At 43.3% G+C, this 18,418-nt stretch overlaps 2 protein-coding genes across 17 annotated transcripts in view; both read right to left on the reverse strand.

Moving 5' to 3' along the window:
* Positions 1 to 12,166, reverse strand: part of LOC121627187 (mitogen-activated protein kinase kinase kinase kinase 4-like) — a 37,841-nt gene extending 25,675 nt beyond the window's left edge. For all 16 annotated transcript variants that reach the window (XM_041965935.1, XM_041965930.1, XM_041965934.1 and 13 more), the window contains exons 1-2: positions 11,916 to 12,166; positions 11,491 to 11,556 (exon numbers count right to left, since the gene is read on the reverse strand). In XM_041965935.1, coding sequence (XP_041821869.1) covers positions 11,491 to 11,556; positions 11,916 to 11,972 — 123 coding nt within the window. In that variant the 5' untranslated portion in view covers positions 11,973 to 12,166. The remainder of the gene's footprint in view (positions 1 to 11,490; positions 11,557 to 11,915) is intronic.
* Positions 12,167 to 14,756: 2,590 nt separating this feature from the next.
* Positions 14,757 to 18,318, reverse strand: chst10 (carbohydrate sulfotransferase 10). Its single transcript, XM_041965937.1, has 6 exons — positions 18,215 to 18,318; positions 17,630 to 17,773; positions 17,433 to 17,542; positions 17,057 to 17,285; positions 16,731 to 16,836; positions 14,757 to 16,609 (listed from the first exon to the last, which is right to left on the reverse strand). Exons 2-6 carry the CDS (start codon positions 17,733 to 17,735, stop codon positions 16,057 to 16,059), a joined length of 1,104 nt encoding a protein of 367 aa, XP_041821871.1. The 5' UTR covers positions 17,736 to 17,773; positions 18,215 to 18,318; the 3' UTR covers positions 14,757 to 16,056.
* Positions 18,319 to 18,418: the final 100 nt, after the last annotated feature.

The following is an 18,418-nucleotide window of genomic DNA, read 5'->3' on the forward strand; positions in this document are numbered from 1 at the left end:
ATCTTGGGAAATCCTATGCACTATCATCATATAATTGCTGTTTGCGGCCACTGTTAAAGAAAAAATACATGATCTATTCTAAACAACAGGAGGAGTGTCCAATTTTTCGAGAAGTCATTACAAATTGTAAGCATAATGTTACTGCATGAATCACCATTTTGTTTGTAGTTACAAACCAGAAATAGAGTCAACACTGACGCATTGCCACCACTTTTTCTCTCATGCCAGGAATCAATGCTGTGTAAAGCCCTCAGGCCACACCAAACACGAGGTGCAAAGACCGCACCTGCAGAGGTTAAACGGTTGTCATCGAAAAACGGGATGAAAGAAAAGAGGTCGGGAATTGAAGAATAAAGACGCCAGTTATGTCTTCCTGTCCTGCAACACTCCTGTGTTTACACCATAGCTCACTCTGAAATGAATACTTTCTTGAGACAAAGCTTGCTTTGATCCAAGGATATAGTCACAGAGAGCCCCTACAGATATTTGTTGGATACAGTTAACTCACTAATGATGCCATTAATCTCTCATTTTGGCTGTTAATAAACCAAAGCTGTTAATTCTTACAATTCTGCAGTTGACAGTGCCTAGATAAATGTGTGTAAACCTATGACAGGCTAACAAAAATGTCTGTTTATACTGGGTTTATTAATGATTTAAGATGTGTGGTTTGGAACAGATACCAGGAGGTGAGGATATAAATGTGCAAATGCAATGTGCGCTTTTTTTTTTTTTTTTTAGTACTGATTTCTTTTCTTTGAGCCTGAAAAATTTATGGTTGAATAAACCCAACATCTCTCAGGGTCTGGGTGGAGATATGGGTTATCAAAACCACAGGGTTATTGCATTTTGATACCACAAAACAACTGGGTTACACAACATTAGCATATGAGTAATGAGAGGAGAGCCTGGATTACACACAATTTTCTTTACAGGCTTTTACCCCCCCTCGTTCATCCATTGTCACTGAAATAAGAAAAACACTGAGCAGCTAATACACTGTGATCCAGAAGCGATTACAAATGATGTGAATATGCATAAATTAAACAGGCAAGTTTTTGGAAAGTTGCATTTGGAAAAATGATACTGCCAAGTCTGCTCAACAGATCCCACAAATCTACCATTAACTAGGAAGGACTGGCGAACAAAATCATAGAGCGCACCAAGGTCAACATCAGAGCCGGCATTTTTCTCAGCCATGTATTCTCATAAGGACTGTAAATCGTGCATCTACATGCTAAACGCCTGTTTTGGTATGTTCATTACTACGCGTCCTGTATTTAACCACATATTTGTTTGCAATGTATTGCAGCTGATAGTGGATTTTTCAGGTCAACATTGTACTCATATTTTAGAGTTGAAAAAATTAAAATAAAATCAGCAAAAACCAATATGTCAAGCAGGAATAGAGTACTCGCAAGAGTGAGAGTGTCAATGCAAAAAAAGTGGACTTGCGAGTAGATGTGACTCATTTAGCCACTTGTTAACAAATCATATTTTTCAAGACATGTAAAAACTTCGTATTTTTGTAGAACAAAATGTGAAAAGCTCTTTTTAATCTCTTATTGTAGGCATCTAACCAACAATGTTTTTTTAGGTCTCATTCCTGCAGCAACAGCCACAGATAGCAGACTTTTTTCTTTTTCTTTGTCAGAGCATTTGACTTATTGATTGCAAAGGGGGTGACAACAAAATTTCAAGATATATAACAGAAAGTGTTTTTTAAATCAAATCACCTACCCTAGCTTTAAAACATTAATCAATTATAAAACTGTTGAGGATTAAATTTTCTGTCCATCGACTCATCAATGATCGACTGAGCCTCACAGCTCCTGTCCTATGGTTGGACCCCTGTTACACAGACCCTTGGAACAGGCATGGGTTGATCACAGGAGGGCTGCAGTTCGGCTCTAAAGGGCCCCCTTAAAGCAGCCAGCTAGGCGGGGCTGTTGTGGGGTTATCTGAGGCACTGAGCTATCACTCAGCCCTCCCTGGCCTCCATCTCTCCTCCTCCCATCGCAGCTCCTCTTAACCATGGCCAGATGTGCTGCTGGCCTCTCTCCAGCTCAGCACTAAACCACTGACTGACTTATTGCCTTTAAAGCCAGACATTAAGTTCAAATCTACCCTAAAACAAAATGCACTCTTCTATGAGATCTCAATTAACAATGCCGTGAAAGGAATCTTCCTTAATGCTCCAAAGTCCATAAGCGAGGCTGCTCTATTAAGCTAAACGCTGATATAAGGGATTATAGAATTTGAACTTTCCCACTAAATGCACATTATTTCACAAGCATGTATCAACTGAAAACTGTGCCCACAGTGCCAGTTAAAGCAAACAGGTGCTGCCACAATGTGCACACTGCTTCATTATTGCTCCGGACGAGTTTTAGTGGATATACATTAAAAACAGTTAAAGATAACTGTTAGGAAACCCACGATTTGTGTTTCAGGGTGGATTTCCACTTAACACAAAAGAGCAGTAATGCTCAGCAGCATTGTTAGTGGTCTGCCCTCAGAGTCAGTGTGGACAAAAGTGGGAGTACTGTTTCCCATACACTTTTCCACAATGCTCGTATCTGCATCCTGATTTACCAGAACACAAAAGGACCTCTCCCTCCCAGCGTCTTTCACATTAAAGTAAAATCAATCACACTCAGCAACCATTTAAAAACGTTGGCTGGCTTTCTAACCAGGCCAACCGACTGTTGTTCGCCAACAAGACTCTTGGCTCACGCTGCCATTGCGCAACACAGTGCTAAAAACTGAGCGACATGCTTTCTAACTAGCAGTGTAGGTGCAAAACAAACCTGGCTTCATGTTATTACTTCACACAGCAAGGGAGAGAACTGCTTGGTGCTGTGGTTTGGTTCTTTGAAAGGTCACCGGTGAGAGGGTGTGTATGCGTAGTGAGGCGTTAGCTGTTAATGAGGGATGGATGACCCTCCCGGCACAGGGTCACATGGAGATCTGAGGTGACATTCAAAATGGCAGCGTGAGTGGGAGGTGGTAAACAGGCACGTCACAACCTCTGTCCACCTTGGGACACAGAAGCAGGTAGACTAGATCTATTAGCTTCGTCCAATCATGGGTACTTGAGAGGCCATCTGATCACCAGGGGGCAGTGGGATATCACACAGCTTATCTGAAAGCGATGTAAAAGACGTGAGCCGGTGAAGGACATGCAGATTTTGAAAAATCATCTCGAGCATGTCTCAGTGTCTGACTGGGCTTTGAATTAATCAGACTTTTAAGCTCTCTACAAGCAATACAGTTAAAGTTAGGTAGTAAATATTAATTAAAGAATGTTGTTAAAATATTTTAACATTAAAAAATCAGTTTAATAGCAATGCCTCCTCTATTGAAACAATGGCACCCTTTTAAAAGTCTGCGCTGGGTGCAAGAATATCACAGCATCACATTCTATTTAACTTAAATTACTATCTCATGTTTAATGTCACAACCCAAATCATTGTAGATGAGGCACGGTGTCAGGTCCATGGAAAAGAGATGGCAAACAGGTTTGCAATTAAGGATTCAAAATTCACTCTGCACTCGTGCTGATTAACGGGGCTCAGCGGGTGGACATGCCGCTCCACCAGAAACATCTCAAAATGCACAGTTGAGCGCACAGACTCAAGCGATTATCCTTATAACGTCTTAGTTCTGAAGTTTGTTAAAATCTTCTTAATATTGGCATCAGCAAAAACTATTGTCGATCTTCCCTTCAGTGGTTGATAGGTGAAGTGATCGCCAACCAGCACAAGCTCAGTATGAACATATACCTTCCCCGACACACATCAGAAAGAAATGATCAATCAACAGCAAGCAGTGGCACATGACATCCATGGCTGTGCCTTTCCCCATGTCTCTCTGGGTTGTACCAGTTTATACTGCTGCTGCATAACAACACACTGACCCAATTCCCTCTCTCTCTCTCACACACTCACACAGCCTTGCTGCCTCTGCTCCAGGACTCCCCAGAGAGAAGCGAGGATGGAGGCTGCAAAAGACAAAGGAAGAAGCGGTGATGAGACTGGACGGAGAATAAAAGACAGAAAGTGAGTGGACAGATGAGAAGAGAAGCTGGGAAAGGGGAAGGATGAGAATGGGAAGAGCAAGCACACATGGAAACCTTGATGTGACTGTACGCCCATTGATCACAGTGCAGTCGTAGTCGGCTGCTGTAAAGGATCAAAGATGCATGGAGCTTTTCCTCAGGAGGACTAAACAGGAATTTAAATATTTTAACAACACTTTAAGGGTTTAAAAGTAAAACTCAGCTTGCAACCAAATGTGGCAAATTATGGCTGTAATTGATAGGTACGTCTACTTCACTTGCTAGTTTGCAGGTTTTTAAGCAGGGAAAGTGGTTCGTGGGGCTGTGAGAAAATATCCTCAGCCCTGGTATGATGTCATTAAAGTGGAGGATGAGCTGTTGTTTCAGAAATAGGATTTAACTGCATGTGGTAGGGATGGGAACCAGCTGAGTGGGGTCTTAAAGAGAAGGAGAATATACCTTTTCAGAAAATCCTCTTCTTGATTTGAACTAAGGTGTCTCCCCCAGGACATGAGGGGATCTATTTGTCCCAGTGCATTTGCACATTAAAACAAGAAATGTCTTAAGGAAACGTGATCTTGAAGAGAAAAGAGCTGTCAAGTGGAGGCACTGAAGAAAGACAAGCAAGACACTGTCTCATCTGCCAGCGCCTTTGTGTCTCATCTCAACACCACTCGGGTAATGAGGTGGCTCAATGAGCTACACACAGACAGTGGCATGCACACACACATAGACAGACAGACACAGAGAGTTTTGTTCAGGCAGCGTGGCCGGTCAGGGGACGTTGCGGGTCTTGTGACACCCATTAGGGAGAGGGTCACTGTGGGGGAGATGGGGGACAAAAGAGACGCGCACTGTGTCGGCTAGAAAGGCTGCACAGTGGTGGAGTGTGTGATTGCCTGTCTGATATTCACTTGAGCTTGAAATGTTTCACACATGCCTTTCAGCTCCTTGCCTGCATTGGTTACCTGTTGTTTTCAAAATACAATCCAAAATCCTCCTCTTAGTTCCCAAAGCACTTGCTGGTCTGGCTGCACAGTACATGGAGCCATTTACATGCATCAGTTTACAATCATAGCACATGTGGCTTGGTCACTTTTAAAGTATGGTGAGATGACATTCAGCATTTATGCACCTAAGGAAGGGAACAGTCTGCCTGCTGATCTTCGACTTGCTCCAACATCTTGTTCTTTTAAAACCAAACATATAGGTAAAGCACTTTTACAGCTTTTGTCCAATATGTATGTTGGTGGGCGGTGCACTGGTTTCCACCAGTGTCACATTCAGCAACGGCATGGATTCTGCAACACTGTCATTACACTGATTACACTATTTCATCATATTAAAAATAATGTGCCTTGCTGTGGCTGCGATAACATGCAGGCAGAGGGCTATGCATGTACTCAGAACTGGAGTTTTTCCTCACTAGAACTCCAACTCTGTTAACAAGAAGATGTCGAAGGTAACATCACAAGCAATGCATGCCAATTTCTCGGTTGTTGGCTGGAAGAACCAACACAAAAGTCTTCATCTGCTTCACACCATCCGAAGAAGTGAAGACCTGGTGGAATAAGTTGATGGAAATGTCCTCCAACTACTAGACCCACAGGACAGAGCAAAGTGTGAGTATTTCATATTGAGGGACAATCAAAAGAAGCAGTGTGAATGTTAAGCCTCATTTAAAGCCAGTTAAATAACCAGACTAGCAGCCTGGATGCGGTTAACTTTTTGTGTCATCTCACATTATCTCCACACTTCATATTGCAACATAAGCTCAGCTGGCTTTGTGGTTACAGGAAAGCCCCCTCTACTGCGTTGGTATGTGTGCCTGTTGCTGCTGTCTGCAAATGTACTTGATTGACATGCCCCCTGGTACACAGACTATTGTACTTATACACTATATTTGGGGTTTTCAGGCAAATAAATTCCGTTGAGATGCCTAATCCCACCCATTGTCTAACTCTGAGAATGAATCACATTACGTTTACTTATTATCCTACAAATAAGGGTGCAGGTTACTCTGGCCAAAACACATGTAGTGATATACATTTTAGGACATATTGCTCACACCTAGTTAGTATGTGTTTATATGTATGTGTGCTTGGGGGCATGAGCACTCTCTCACTGTTTTAGTTCGCTTTTTCTATGTAAAGCACTCCAAACTGCTTTTGTATGAGATACACAGATATACTATACAATCCTGTGCTATACAAATAAAATTTGCATTGAATACAATTTAAAAAGAGGAGGAACAACATACTTGCTCGTCTGTGTGCTAACAGTGTGTGGATAATAGGAATAGAGAGCAAGTGTGGGACAATATGGGACCCTGGCCCCTGCTGCAGCAGGGGTGACACATTCAACACCCCCCAATTCTGACCTAAAAGCTTCAAAGCCAATCAGCACCCAGGCTCCCAGGACCTTTACCAATGGGCCCTATAGAGGAGTCACTCATTAGGCAAGCAGGCAAGCCCTCCACTGTCATAAGGTCCTGCAATTGCATTTAATCCACTGCTCTGCAAGTACAAGTATTGGTATTTATATAAATTAAAGTTTGACTGCCAAAATAGTCAAAGGCCTATATAAAGGGAGTAATTATTAGATTTTCACTATTTTCACCTACATTTTTAATCAAGGTACCCAATGTAGATTAATTAATTTAATGTGAAAACAAAACAACTGTCGCTGGTGACTGCCTTTAATTGTAGAAAAAAATGTGAAGTATGTGTGAAATTTTTCAGTTCAGTACTGTTGCTCTCTCACCGTTTATTCTTCTTCCACGTACAATAGAAATGGAGAAACTTCACTTCTGTCAAAATATGTACGCAAACATCCAAAGCATGATCAAGTGAAATATGTGATTTACTGTGACAGTCAACTTTGACATTAAAGTTTATTGTACCAAATAAAAACACATTTGAGGGATCCTTGCAAGAAATGTTTGCTATATCAGCATGTTAATAATTAATAACAGCCAATGCATCATTATCAGATTTTGGCTAATCTTGCTATACTTTAAATATTGAAACTGATCAACAAACTGCTGGAAATAGCCCGGCTCTGTTAGAGGACAGAGGCTGGATACCCTGCAGGCAGTAGCACAGGGGTCAGTGAGGACTAAACTGAAGTCAGACAATAATTCTCAACCCCTCTATGGTGACCTGATGCACCTACATCACTGATTTGAAGTGCAACCTGGAGCATCGTTCACTTGTTTGCAGACTGCATTAAGACTCCAGCACTGGCCTATTTTATAATACCCACGATCGTCTGTTTCTTAATTTTCGAACAAACATTTAAAGCACCTTGCTGCTTTGATGGCTGATAACCACTGCCCTGAGGTAAGCACCAGTCTCGCCCAGCGCCATATGGCACCGGTAGGCATTTAACAGATTGCACAAGAGGTTCTGCTCCCTCCTCAGCAGCAGCTCCCACCGCCTGTGCCCGTCAGGCATCGCTAGCCTCCAGAGAGGAGCTTCTTGTCCTGAGGGCAGGGGCGAGGCTGCCCCTAAGGTTGGGGGAGAAAACAAAGGAAGGAGACGGAGGACCGTGCTGCTGAGCTACAGATATTCAGCTATACTCTTCATTTAGCATGCTGGAGGATATTTGTCTTTAGTGTATAGTATCACTGGATTTCGAGTAGGCCTGCTGGAAAAGCCAGTTACGTGCTCAGAAAAAAACAAGAATCACGTTTCCTTTTGGTGTTTGTGCTTTGGTGAGTATTTAGCCACATGACCTTGCTGGTGATTGCACCAAATACAAACCCCCATATAAGTCACCATATTCACCATAGATTTTTTTAACCATTGTCTATGCATGCACATGAAACATAGGGACATGACTGTGTGAAAATACTGGTGGGCACAGCCTTGGCACACCTCATGAATGCACAGCAGGCAGGGAGGCAGGTCAGCGGGGGTTCTGGTGCCTCAGGCCTGACTATATATGGCCATTCTGTGGAGCAGAGGGAATCTTCCCTGCATACCATGCACAATTTGAGGAATCATGTCTCCGTCTATGTTATCATTATGCTCTCTTTTTTAAATTCCTATATCCAGGGTGAGGCACCTGAGAGAGTGTGCAGAGCCAGCTGGTTCAGTGCCAGCTGATAAAGAGGGAAGGAGGGAGAGAAACTCGGAGAGGACCTCTTTGTGCAGTGGAAGAGCAGTGCTTTCAAAGAGTGTGGGTATAAATGCATTACCTTCCAATAACTAATGACGTGAGACCAACTGTGTGTGGCAAACTTATACACTGTAATGTGTCCCATGAGTAGTTATTTATGGCAAAAATGGATCATCCACTGGTTCAAGGCATTGTTCTCGTGAGCCAGTATGAACACATATGAGGAACATGGCTATAGATGCAATGTCAGGGATTAAGTTTGCTTCAGAATTCAAAAATGCAACCTTGCAATCAGACTTTACTCATAAAAACATATAAATAATGTGGTTTAAAAAAAGTACAAGTTGCACAAGTACACATCTACAATATTGTTATAACCGATGAATCACTTATGGCGATGACACTGTCCACAAGTGTACTCAAACTGCATATAGATCCTGGCTTCCACTCCGATCAGCTGGCTGGCCAAACCAAATTAAGCGGTTTACAAAAAAGGCTATTTTGCCATAACGTAATTTTCATTATGGCCGTCAGTCAGAATCTGCTGTGCTGTGTTTTCAGAAGTTGACTGTAATCTGGCACCTCTCCAGGGGCAACGGCTGCCCTCTTGGCAGGGAATACAGCTGGAGAGCCAATAGCACAGCATGGCCACGAGAACCTTGACATGGCTTCTCGAGTCTTAGAGGACAGCTTGGTTCTTTAATTTTCTGGTTAGAGCTGCAAGTCGTGAAATAGAGCAGAGATGCGTAAATAGGTTTTGCAGGGTTCTGATCCAATGCCAGCAGCGGAAGGTTGTAAGCCTCTTTCACACATAGCTCCTGGGAAATTACTGGGATAACCTTTTAGGCACCACTAGCGATTTTCACTGTCACACATGCAGCAACATTTCGGTCTTGCACTTTTTTACACTTGCCATGGCAATCCCAGAATAGATGGGGCATGGGACAGTCCAGTCCTGTCTTCGGCAGAAGGATGTAACCCTTTATGTGCTTGTTCCTGCAATCTTACTGCTTTCATTCACAACACAGCCGTACTGGCATTTTCTGACATGTTACTAGGTCTTCAGGTGGGAAATCGGCATTGCAGATTTTCCTGGGAATTGATCCTTGCTGCCATCCACAGCTAGAGGCAAATTATAATAACACTACCTCTTGTGTGCTGTTTTTCAAATTCTTCGTAAAAAGGCAGCAATGCACCAAAAACCATTGTGTGCAGTAATAAACAAAAAGCAGCCTTCATATTCTCATAGCAAGGTCTCTATGAAGGGAGGATAACATGCTATATCATCTGTGGTTAACTGATCAATGCACCTAAATCATCTTATTGGTAAGCTCAACAAAAGCATGAAATCAATGCAAAAACTACACTCATACATTAGAAATTTCTTGTGAAAACTAACTTTAAATTCGGTCATTTATTAGGATCAGATACTCTACTCCCTGTAGTCCACCATAAATAACAAAAAAAAAAAAGCCAAAGGGGAACGTCTCAAAGGAATTAAAAGTCAACACAAATCAAAGAGTAAAGAAGCTTGGTCACATTGTGTTATCTAAAAGGGCCTTGCAGTCTGTGACCAAGTGCTTGACAAAGCAGAAAAGGCCTCAGAGGGAGAAGTAACTCCACCCTGTTTTCAGTTGGGGGGCTGTTGGGATTATTCAGTCGGTTGGCGTTTGAAACCCTGCGGACAAACTCCTCCTTTCTGTGGATCCAACTGACTGACGGACTGAGAGACCCAAAGAGAGAAGGGACAAGCTCAGCTTTGTGAGAGTGGTGGGCAGGTTCTGTCTGGAACTGGACAGCTGCTCTTCTACCAGTTGCAGCCACCCCCTCCCTCCACCACCACCACCACCACCACCACCACCACCACACTCCCACTGCACATGCTCATGGGCCACATGCTCATTCAACTGGTTAACATGACAGTCAATGGCCTGATCGACGGCTCATCGAAAGGAGGCTACTGCAGCACTGGGCTACACGAAGCCATGATTCACACCAGACAGTTTGGCTCATCTCATGCGGGCTGTTTTCGACCATGTCTTTGTGTCAACTGCAGGCTAATCTGACAGGCCCTCCTCTTGTACAAGCTCACAGCAGCACTCGCAAATAGAATTAGCATTGGACAGTGAATGGGGGGAGAGATTAAAGGGGACAAAAAGAGGGAGAAGCAGTAATTCTCTGTCCCATACGGCCGGCTCAAAACCATCTGGTGGGAAGATAGCATGCAAGTGTCACACTTCCAAAAGACAGTCATCGGCTCCTTCTCTCTGCACAGCACGGGGCCGATTTCAGGTGAGGCGATCACATGCACGCAGACGGGTTTGCTCTGAGAGCTTTGGTGGGAGGGGATCCTGGAAGTTCACTGCATTCGGGGATAGAATGCAGGTCACTGGAGCACTGAGGGCTGTCAGAATTAAACACTCGGCTTAGCTTGCTTCTTAGTGCAAAAGCAAATTGAGTTTTTTTTTTTTGGCTAGCCTGCTTCTACTAGCCTATTAACAGGCTGTGCCATGACAAAACTACAGTCTGCTTATCCTATAGGTATGTGGCTAAATGTCATTTAGGAGTGAAGCTGCAGACAACAAAATGGAGCCTCCACTGACTAGCTAGCTGCAGCAATAACAACACAACGAGACCCATTACAACATTATTCTCAGAAGGATGTCTCTGCAACCCAAGGCCATCCCTCCTTTAAACGGACTGGCCACAACTTCCAGCTCTACATGAGCGCTGGCCATCTTTCTCCCCCTCCCCGGCGATGTCTCTCAACAGCCGCAATGTTAATTTTCAACGGAGAAATGTGACACCAAGAGCAGATGGCCCCGAGACGTGGGATTCCCATCCACTGGACTGGAAAAGTCCTGATTTAAACAGGATATGAAATCAGGTTTTGTTAAAAAAAAAAAAAAAAAAAGAGAGAGAGAGTCTGCAGAGACAGATGCGAGGCCAGCAGGATTATGACATTGTTTCTCCATCCTTGCCTCCTCACCTACTTTTCAGTCAGGCAGGTGATGTAAGACGGGTGATGCATCAGACTGTAGACTGTCTGATTCACTCTTTACACACACACCTCCCAGATGAATTAACGAGAACACCTCCAGACTCTGATCAGACTGATACCAAAACAAGCCACCACTGCTAGAAACCAACATGTTTCTTACAACTCAGTGATGTGGTCTGATGGCAGCATCTGAACGGCATGTCTTTTAAATGTCACTTCCTTTGTTCCTGGGCTTGATAAGGGTGGGGGGGGAAAAAAACATAGACTGTGAAAACACGGCAGGCCATGCACTGCGCCTCCAACCAACCTTGTATACTTGTCCATAGGTGCCATTTCCAACTACCTCCACCAATTCAAATATCCCAGCTGGATCCTGAAAAGCAAAAAACAGAAAGACGAATCAGTGGAAATTAATAGCAGGGTTGATATTTTTCTTATATACACAACATTGTGCAGTGTAAGCCAGCTGTTGCGCCCTGGTCTACCCTACATGCCAAATGCATCTCGAACAAAGGAAAACCAGACACTGGCAACACCTCGCTATGGCTCAACGGTCATTTTCAACACTTCAGCTCTGACGAGAAGGGACACCGGAGAGCACGTTAAAACTTGCTAATGCTAGTCAGGCTAGAGGACGTGTGTTTTATCGACTAACGCGAAATAAACGGTGGCAAAACAGACAAAAGGGGGGGAAAAACAACAACAACACCAGCTCGGTTCGGCAGCACTCACCCGCAACGAAGCCAAGTCTATGTCTACCAGACTTTTAGCTGGAGAGTCGTTCGCCATCTTTCAAATAAGAGCCGAGCTTTCTTTCGCGTGAACAAAAAATAGCTGGCCGCTGTATCATTTGCGGGGGGCTTCGATAAATCACAGAGGCCGTCGCGTATTCCTCTCTGTGGGCTCCGCTCCTGAGCAGTCAATGCTGGGATCTCGCTACTCCATGTTGAGGTGGCAGCAGCGGGCTCCCTGTCCGCTCTCTCACAGCTCGTGCCACTGGCGTCAAGCTGGACTGGAAACGCCGACTTCCGCCGAGGAGTTTCAACATAAAAGCCTCACTCGTTTCCTTGCTTCACCCCCCCAAAAAAAGAACACCGAGATACACAGGACTACATTGAAAGAGGATTCGTACGTGACTATAAATGATATAGTAATTGTTCTTCTTTTTCAAATGACCTGATCTTATATTCAGAGCCACAAGACTATGCAAAACCACGTCCTATCGAGGTGTGCTTTCATTAACCAGTGGTGGAAGAAGTACTCAGATCTTTATCATAAGGAGAGACAGTGATACAACAGGGAAAACATTTTTATTAGAAATGAAAGTTCTGCAAAATTCAACTTGAGTTAAAGTACATAAGTATTCTGCAAAATATACTTAAATAAGGCTATTCACTATGCAGACTAGTCCATTTCTGAGTGATTTGTACATTATTGAATTACAATTAATGATGCATTAACACATGAGCATCACTTTAATGTTGCTGTAGCTGGTAAAGGTGGGGGTAATTTGCATTACTTTAATTTCTATAACGAAGCATTATAACTGAATTGTTGACTGTATTTAATATGACAAATCTGAATCTGTCAATCAGTTAGTGATTAAAGCTCTCCAGAAAATGTAGTGGAGTAAATAACGGCAACATTTCCCTCTAAGTTCTTGCAGAATATAAGTTAAAAGTGGTATAAAATGGAACAAATACCTTTAAATTGTACTTGAATGTAGTACACTGAGTTAATGAGTATAGTTACTCTTGACTACTGACATAAACAAAGCTGTTTGCCAGTTCAGACATTGCTCAATGATAGCAGATTTTTATAAGGAAAAATGTTGTACCTTGAAAAATGCACTTAAAAAGTGATCAATGACTTCAACATACAATACACATGTTGGGATAAGTCATGCAATTTACCAGCTTTCCTGGTAGAGATTTTATCATAAAGTTACTAAATTGGTATTTTAATAACATTTATGTAATCTTAAATCCTATTTTTTCGTTCAAAATATTTTATGTTGAAAGTTAAGGAGCCCCATTTCCGCTTTTATCCTGCCTGCTCTTGTCTGACTTGACGCGGCTTTGATTGAGAGCCGCACAAACACAGGAAGCCGGTCGGCTTCACACAGAAAGAAAAGGGCTGGGCCTCAATGCATCAAGCATGGATACCGAGATGATCTTGAAATGGACTATCGACACAGACTCTACTAACTAGTTCTGTACCGACCTGCATGTTAGTATATACGCAATTCACACGAGCAGGTGGGCAGGTGAGATAAATAGAGGCAGACAGAAGCGACCCCCCACTGCACAGCATCCTTACTGACATGCGCATGTTCGGCTTCAGTGTCAATATTGGTAATCATGGGTGTGGCAAGTGAGCAATCCCAGGAGTGATGCTGGGTACGTTGTTGCGGCGGTTCCCAGAGGGGAGTCTAGGGAGCATGATGGGACATGATGAACAAATAAAATCACTTAATTTCATCATCACTCAAGCCAAATCTGGTATGCTGACTTTTAACAGGCCATGAGCGGCTTTGCTATCTACCCTCTTCAAATAGTAATATACTGAACAGCTACATAATAAAAATGGATCCCAACAGTGTTTTGTCAGTGATGCAGAGTCCCTGTAAAGATTTCTGATAATTAATCTCCTTGATAATATCAAATTGGTTAGAGCTCAGTGCAAGCAGGCAGTCTGCCTGAGCTGCAGCCTCAGTTTTCAATATGGGCCAATCAATGTAAAGGATACTGAACTCCTAAAGGCCTGATGACAGTGCACCCAAAGGTGCTACTTCTGAGAAACGCAGTCACCTCATTGATCTAGGTTAACTTCTGCACTCTCAAGGCGTGGTGTAGTTAAATATAGTGTATATAGCTACTCATAGTATAAATACGCTATATTCTGGTGTAGTCCCACAAATGGAGCACTTACTAAAAGCAGCGTTTTTCAACCCTGAAAGGAAAATATTCAGCTGCAGTGTGTCAGTTATTTGTCACCACTCTGCAGTCCAACTTTCCAACAGACAAAGCTCATGTTTTGGCTAAACAAACATCAGCTCAACATTCAAACGACAGGGGAGGACGAACCAGTCTGACAGGATGAGGGAAGCAACCCAGTGGTGAGGACACACACACACACACACACACAGAAGCACAAAGCCTTAATTCAGGGCACTCGGTGAAATACTTGAGACACTTAACTAACGCTTAAGCTCTGTAAATCAAGTTAAATCCATCTGCCATAAGGTAAGCTTGTACAGTTGACACTGATAATGTAAATCCTGTTCAACCCTGCAATGTCTTGAAATGGTTGTTGCTGACATGTGGCTATGAAGTCATTGTGTTGCCTTTATTCCTGTGGTTCAAATGTCAATTCAACAGCCCTGTGTTGTGACATTTATGCTTGGGTTGAACAGGGTTTGTGGCTTTTGAACAATGAAGTCAAAATTTGAAGTTTACCGCCACCTTGTGGATATTTGATATCATTGCACTGACATTCACCAAATACATTGAGGATGACCACATTCAGAAGTATGACATGATGGTATATGTCCTGCCCCTTCTCAGAGCTCACATCAGTTTGTTTTTACATACATATTCTCACATTACCAACAATTTGGACATGAAAAGCTTTCCTCCTCGCAAAGGAAGACTGATTTTGTGTGCATCATGTATTCTCACTCCTACCAGAAAGCAGCAATGTAACAACACACATTCTTTCATTTCACATGGAACTTTATTACGAACTAGTGTTGTCCTTGTATTATGACCACCTGTCCAAAAGGTCACCAGGTGGTTGCAGAGAAGCAGTACCATCTAAGAACTGAGGTACTGATCGCGCCACCAGTCAGCAGGTTAATATTATAAATAGCAACATGTAATACAAATGTTGAGTTGCAAGTCATGTTAAGAACATTTACACAGTACATTTCTGATAGAAAAATGACGCTTTAAAATCCAGTGCCAATTTCCTTCAACGTCCCAGCGCAGTAACAGCCGAAAACAAGGAGTCAAACACATTTGATAACTTTCGTCAGTTTTAGTTAAGGCGAAACAACTGGAACAATGTCTACAGCGTGGATCAGGGCAAGACCAAGGTCTTTGTTTCAGGGTGACAGGCATTTTTTGGACCATTCTGATGCTACTTCATGATAGTTGAAGAGTAATGTACTGTCCTACGAGACATCCACATAACTTGCACAAAGCAAAAACCAATGGTAAAAAAATGTAGAAAGTTAACGCTGATTTGCAGCTCATAGAAACATCGATGAAAAATATCAGCGTCCAATCAATTCTTATTGTATTCTTGCCGGTCACTTGCCTTGTCCACAAATTTGAGCATCCCTGATACAGACTATCTTCGCCTACGTCTAGCATGATGGCAAGAAGTACAGAAAAGACATGTCAAAACGCGTAGCATTGTCCATAGCTTTCCTCGATAGGATGAATCATTGTTACTGGTGATTCATACAGTGCAGTATAATAGCTACATTACAGGGTAACGGGCCTGTATCCCTGGCATTACAGAGTACACCTCTTTGACATACGAGGATAATTAACATTAAATACAAGATAGCAAATGTGTCTCCATTTGATCTGTACCTGTATTTGACAGCTAAATCTCACTATGTGCCTCTCTTCAGCGTATCCAGGCCTCACAGATCTCCTCTCTCAATAAAACTGTTAAACACATATGAATATTAGGCAGCACTGTTCAGTCACTGCAAATATGTTACATTGTGCAATCTACTGCGTACCAGCCATCTAGGTCTGTCAGTCAGCTACAATAAACCTCCATCTCCACCACCTGTTTCAGGAATCCAAAAATGTGAGGATTTCTATGAAAACATGTCTTTTAGCCAGTGTTAATCATTTTAGTTCAGTAGAAAGTCTGGGCTTGGGTAACCAAATAGGTGGAAGTCACCCTGGTAACGTGCGTAGAGACGCCTGATGTCCCTCTTGCTGATGCCTGAGAAGTAGTGCTCCACCTTGGTCCTGTTGTAGCGGGTGATGCCTGGAGGAATGGCTGGGTAGGACACCAGCTGGTCGATGCCCGCTGCTTTGAGGATGTACGGGGCATCTTGCTCCAGTGTCTCATGGTGGCCCACCACACTGTAGTGTATTTCACATGGTGCGCACAAGTCTGCATAAGTCACCCAGTGAATGATGTGCTCACCAAACTGCCTGTCCATGCGGTGACGCCCTTCCATATCACCCAAATAACGGACAAAGTCCTCAAAGTGCAGGCCAGAGGCAGCAAGGTCGCTGTATCTGTGGCTCTTGCGGTACTTACGGATGATGGCTGGAGCGATGTCATGCTTGTACCAAGGCTCAAAGCGCGGGTTCTTGACAAACTTGTCCTTGAATGCAGAAATCAGGCGCTCAAAGGGATCTCTCACGATGAAAAACTTAAAGTAAGTGTTTAATCTGTTGGGGCACAAAAGAGTTCATGAGAAAATGGATGTGAAGGACTAAAGGCTGATGCTCTATCAGCATCTGTCATCTATCCGCAGTAGGTCTACATTTATCACAGTAGCTCTTAACCAACCTGTGAGTAATTTCCTGTGGCGTGAGTGATGAGAGACGGGGCAGGCCGTTCTTCTCATGGTCATGTACGAGGTTTTCTGGGATCTCCTCCACAGTGGAGAACGCTCCTGCCAATGACAAGAACATAGATGATCAACTGAATTAACCCGTTAAACAAAAAGACCATTAGTCAGTCAATATACAGCATCATGTATAACAAAGGTTTCATTTAATTTTTTGGAGATTGTTTCCATTACTGTCATGCCCTGCCCATGTGTGTAAAGCTAATTCACGAAATCAAAGAGTAAACATGTGCATTGTTTATCCCGTCATCGAACCCATGCTTACCATTGAGCACAATGAGGACCTTCTTCCATTGTGTGTTGCCCACTTTAGGCGTCTGGCAGAACAAGATCTTGTGTTTGTCGCAGACAAAGATGCGGTCCAGGACGAACTTGCTGATGGAGACGTGAGTCAAATTCCTGAGGCTGCTGTTCTTACATACTGTTGAGAGCAACTCGATTCGCCTCTCGCCGACTGACTGCCAATCTGCCCGTGTGGGTGCAGCTGCTGAGGGCTGACACACACAAACACACACACAAATAATGTGATGGATAGCTTTGTTTTTATTATGGCTGTGCCACTGCAGAGAAAAAAGAGAATTACTATTTTTTTAATCAAGTCAGTGATGGAGTACATTTCAGTAATAAGCTGCATTAGTCACCTGATCAGACAGCTTTGGAGCTGGTTTTTCTGGCCTGGAAACAGGAAGAGGTTTAACCCCCTTGGTGCCTGGCACTGTCCAACTCTGACCACCAACCCTCTCTCCATAGTCTGAAAATACATAATAAGAGCGGGCTGATCACATTCACCCCTGTAACTGGCCGTCTGTAGTAATCAGCATAAGAGGCGATAGCGTACCATCTACAGCTCTGAAGCTGATGAACTTGCTGGCAAACATCAGGATGAGCAGCACCCAGCCGCAAGCCCCTAGGAGCAGCCAGTGGTGCCGCATCGCTTCGCCCATCAGCCGACGGCCATGGAAACACTGAGCGGCGCTCCCACCTGGACAGAGTCAGACAGCTGACTGTTATCTTAAATATCTGTTGACGACACCATTTCTACGACTGACGTGATGATTATAAACGACCCATATTACCTAAGCTAACGTTGCACGTGAACACCTAACGTTATCTGCGTGACAAGTTCATAATTGAGTTAGCTGTAGAGGATTAGCTACTAAATTGATGTTGTATATAGCCAAGAGCTAACCTTTGTACTTTATATGGACAGCTATCAGCGACTAGCATTAACGTATCCAAATACCGTTAACGGTATTTAAGCTAGCTAGCTGGTCAGTTAGTTAGCCAACCAGCTAGCCACACCTGTCCCTCCCAGACAGTGAGCAGACATGAAGAAGACAACTTGAACCGTGCTAGTCTTTCTTGGCGAGGTTAATTAAATATGTGAAATCCGACACAACACCAGAGCACGTTTGTATCTTACCTTCTTGTTGAGTTACAGCTACTTCACAGCTGCGCAAACTGTGGAGAAAATGTTGGACGATGCCATCGCTTGTAGCCTGCTGCGTCCCTGTTCCTCACAACATCCGACAGCTAACAGATAAGTAGCGCCCACTAGCGATAGCGCCGCGGCAATGCACTAAAAAACGGCCGACATCCATCATAACAATCTGCATTTAGTTTTCTC

This window comes from Chelmon rostratus, chromosome 24, assembly GCF_017976325.1.
Source record: "Chelmon rostratus isolate fCheRos1 chromosome 24, fCheRos1.pri, whole genome shotgun sequence".
Lineage (NCBI taxonomy): Eukaryota > Metazoa > Chordata > Actinopteri > Chaetodontiformes > Chaetodontidae > Chelmon > Chelmon rostratus.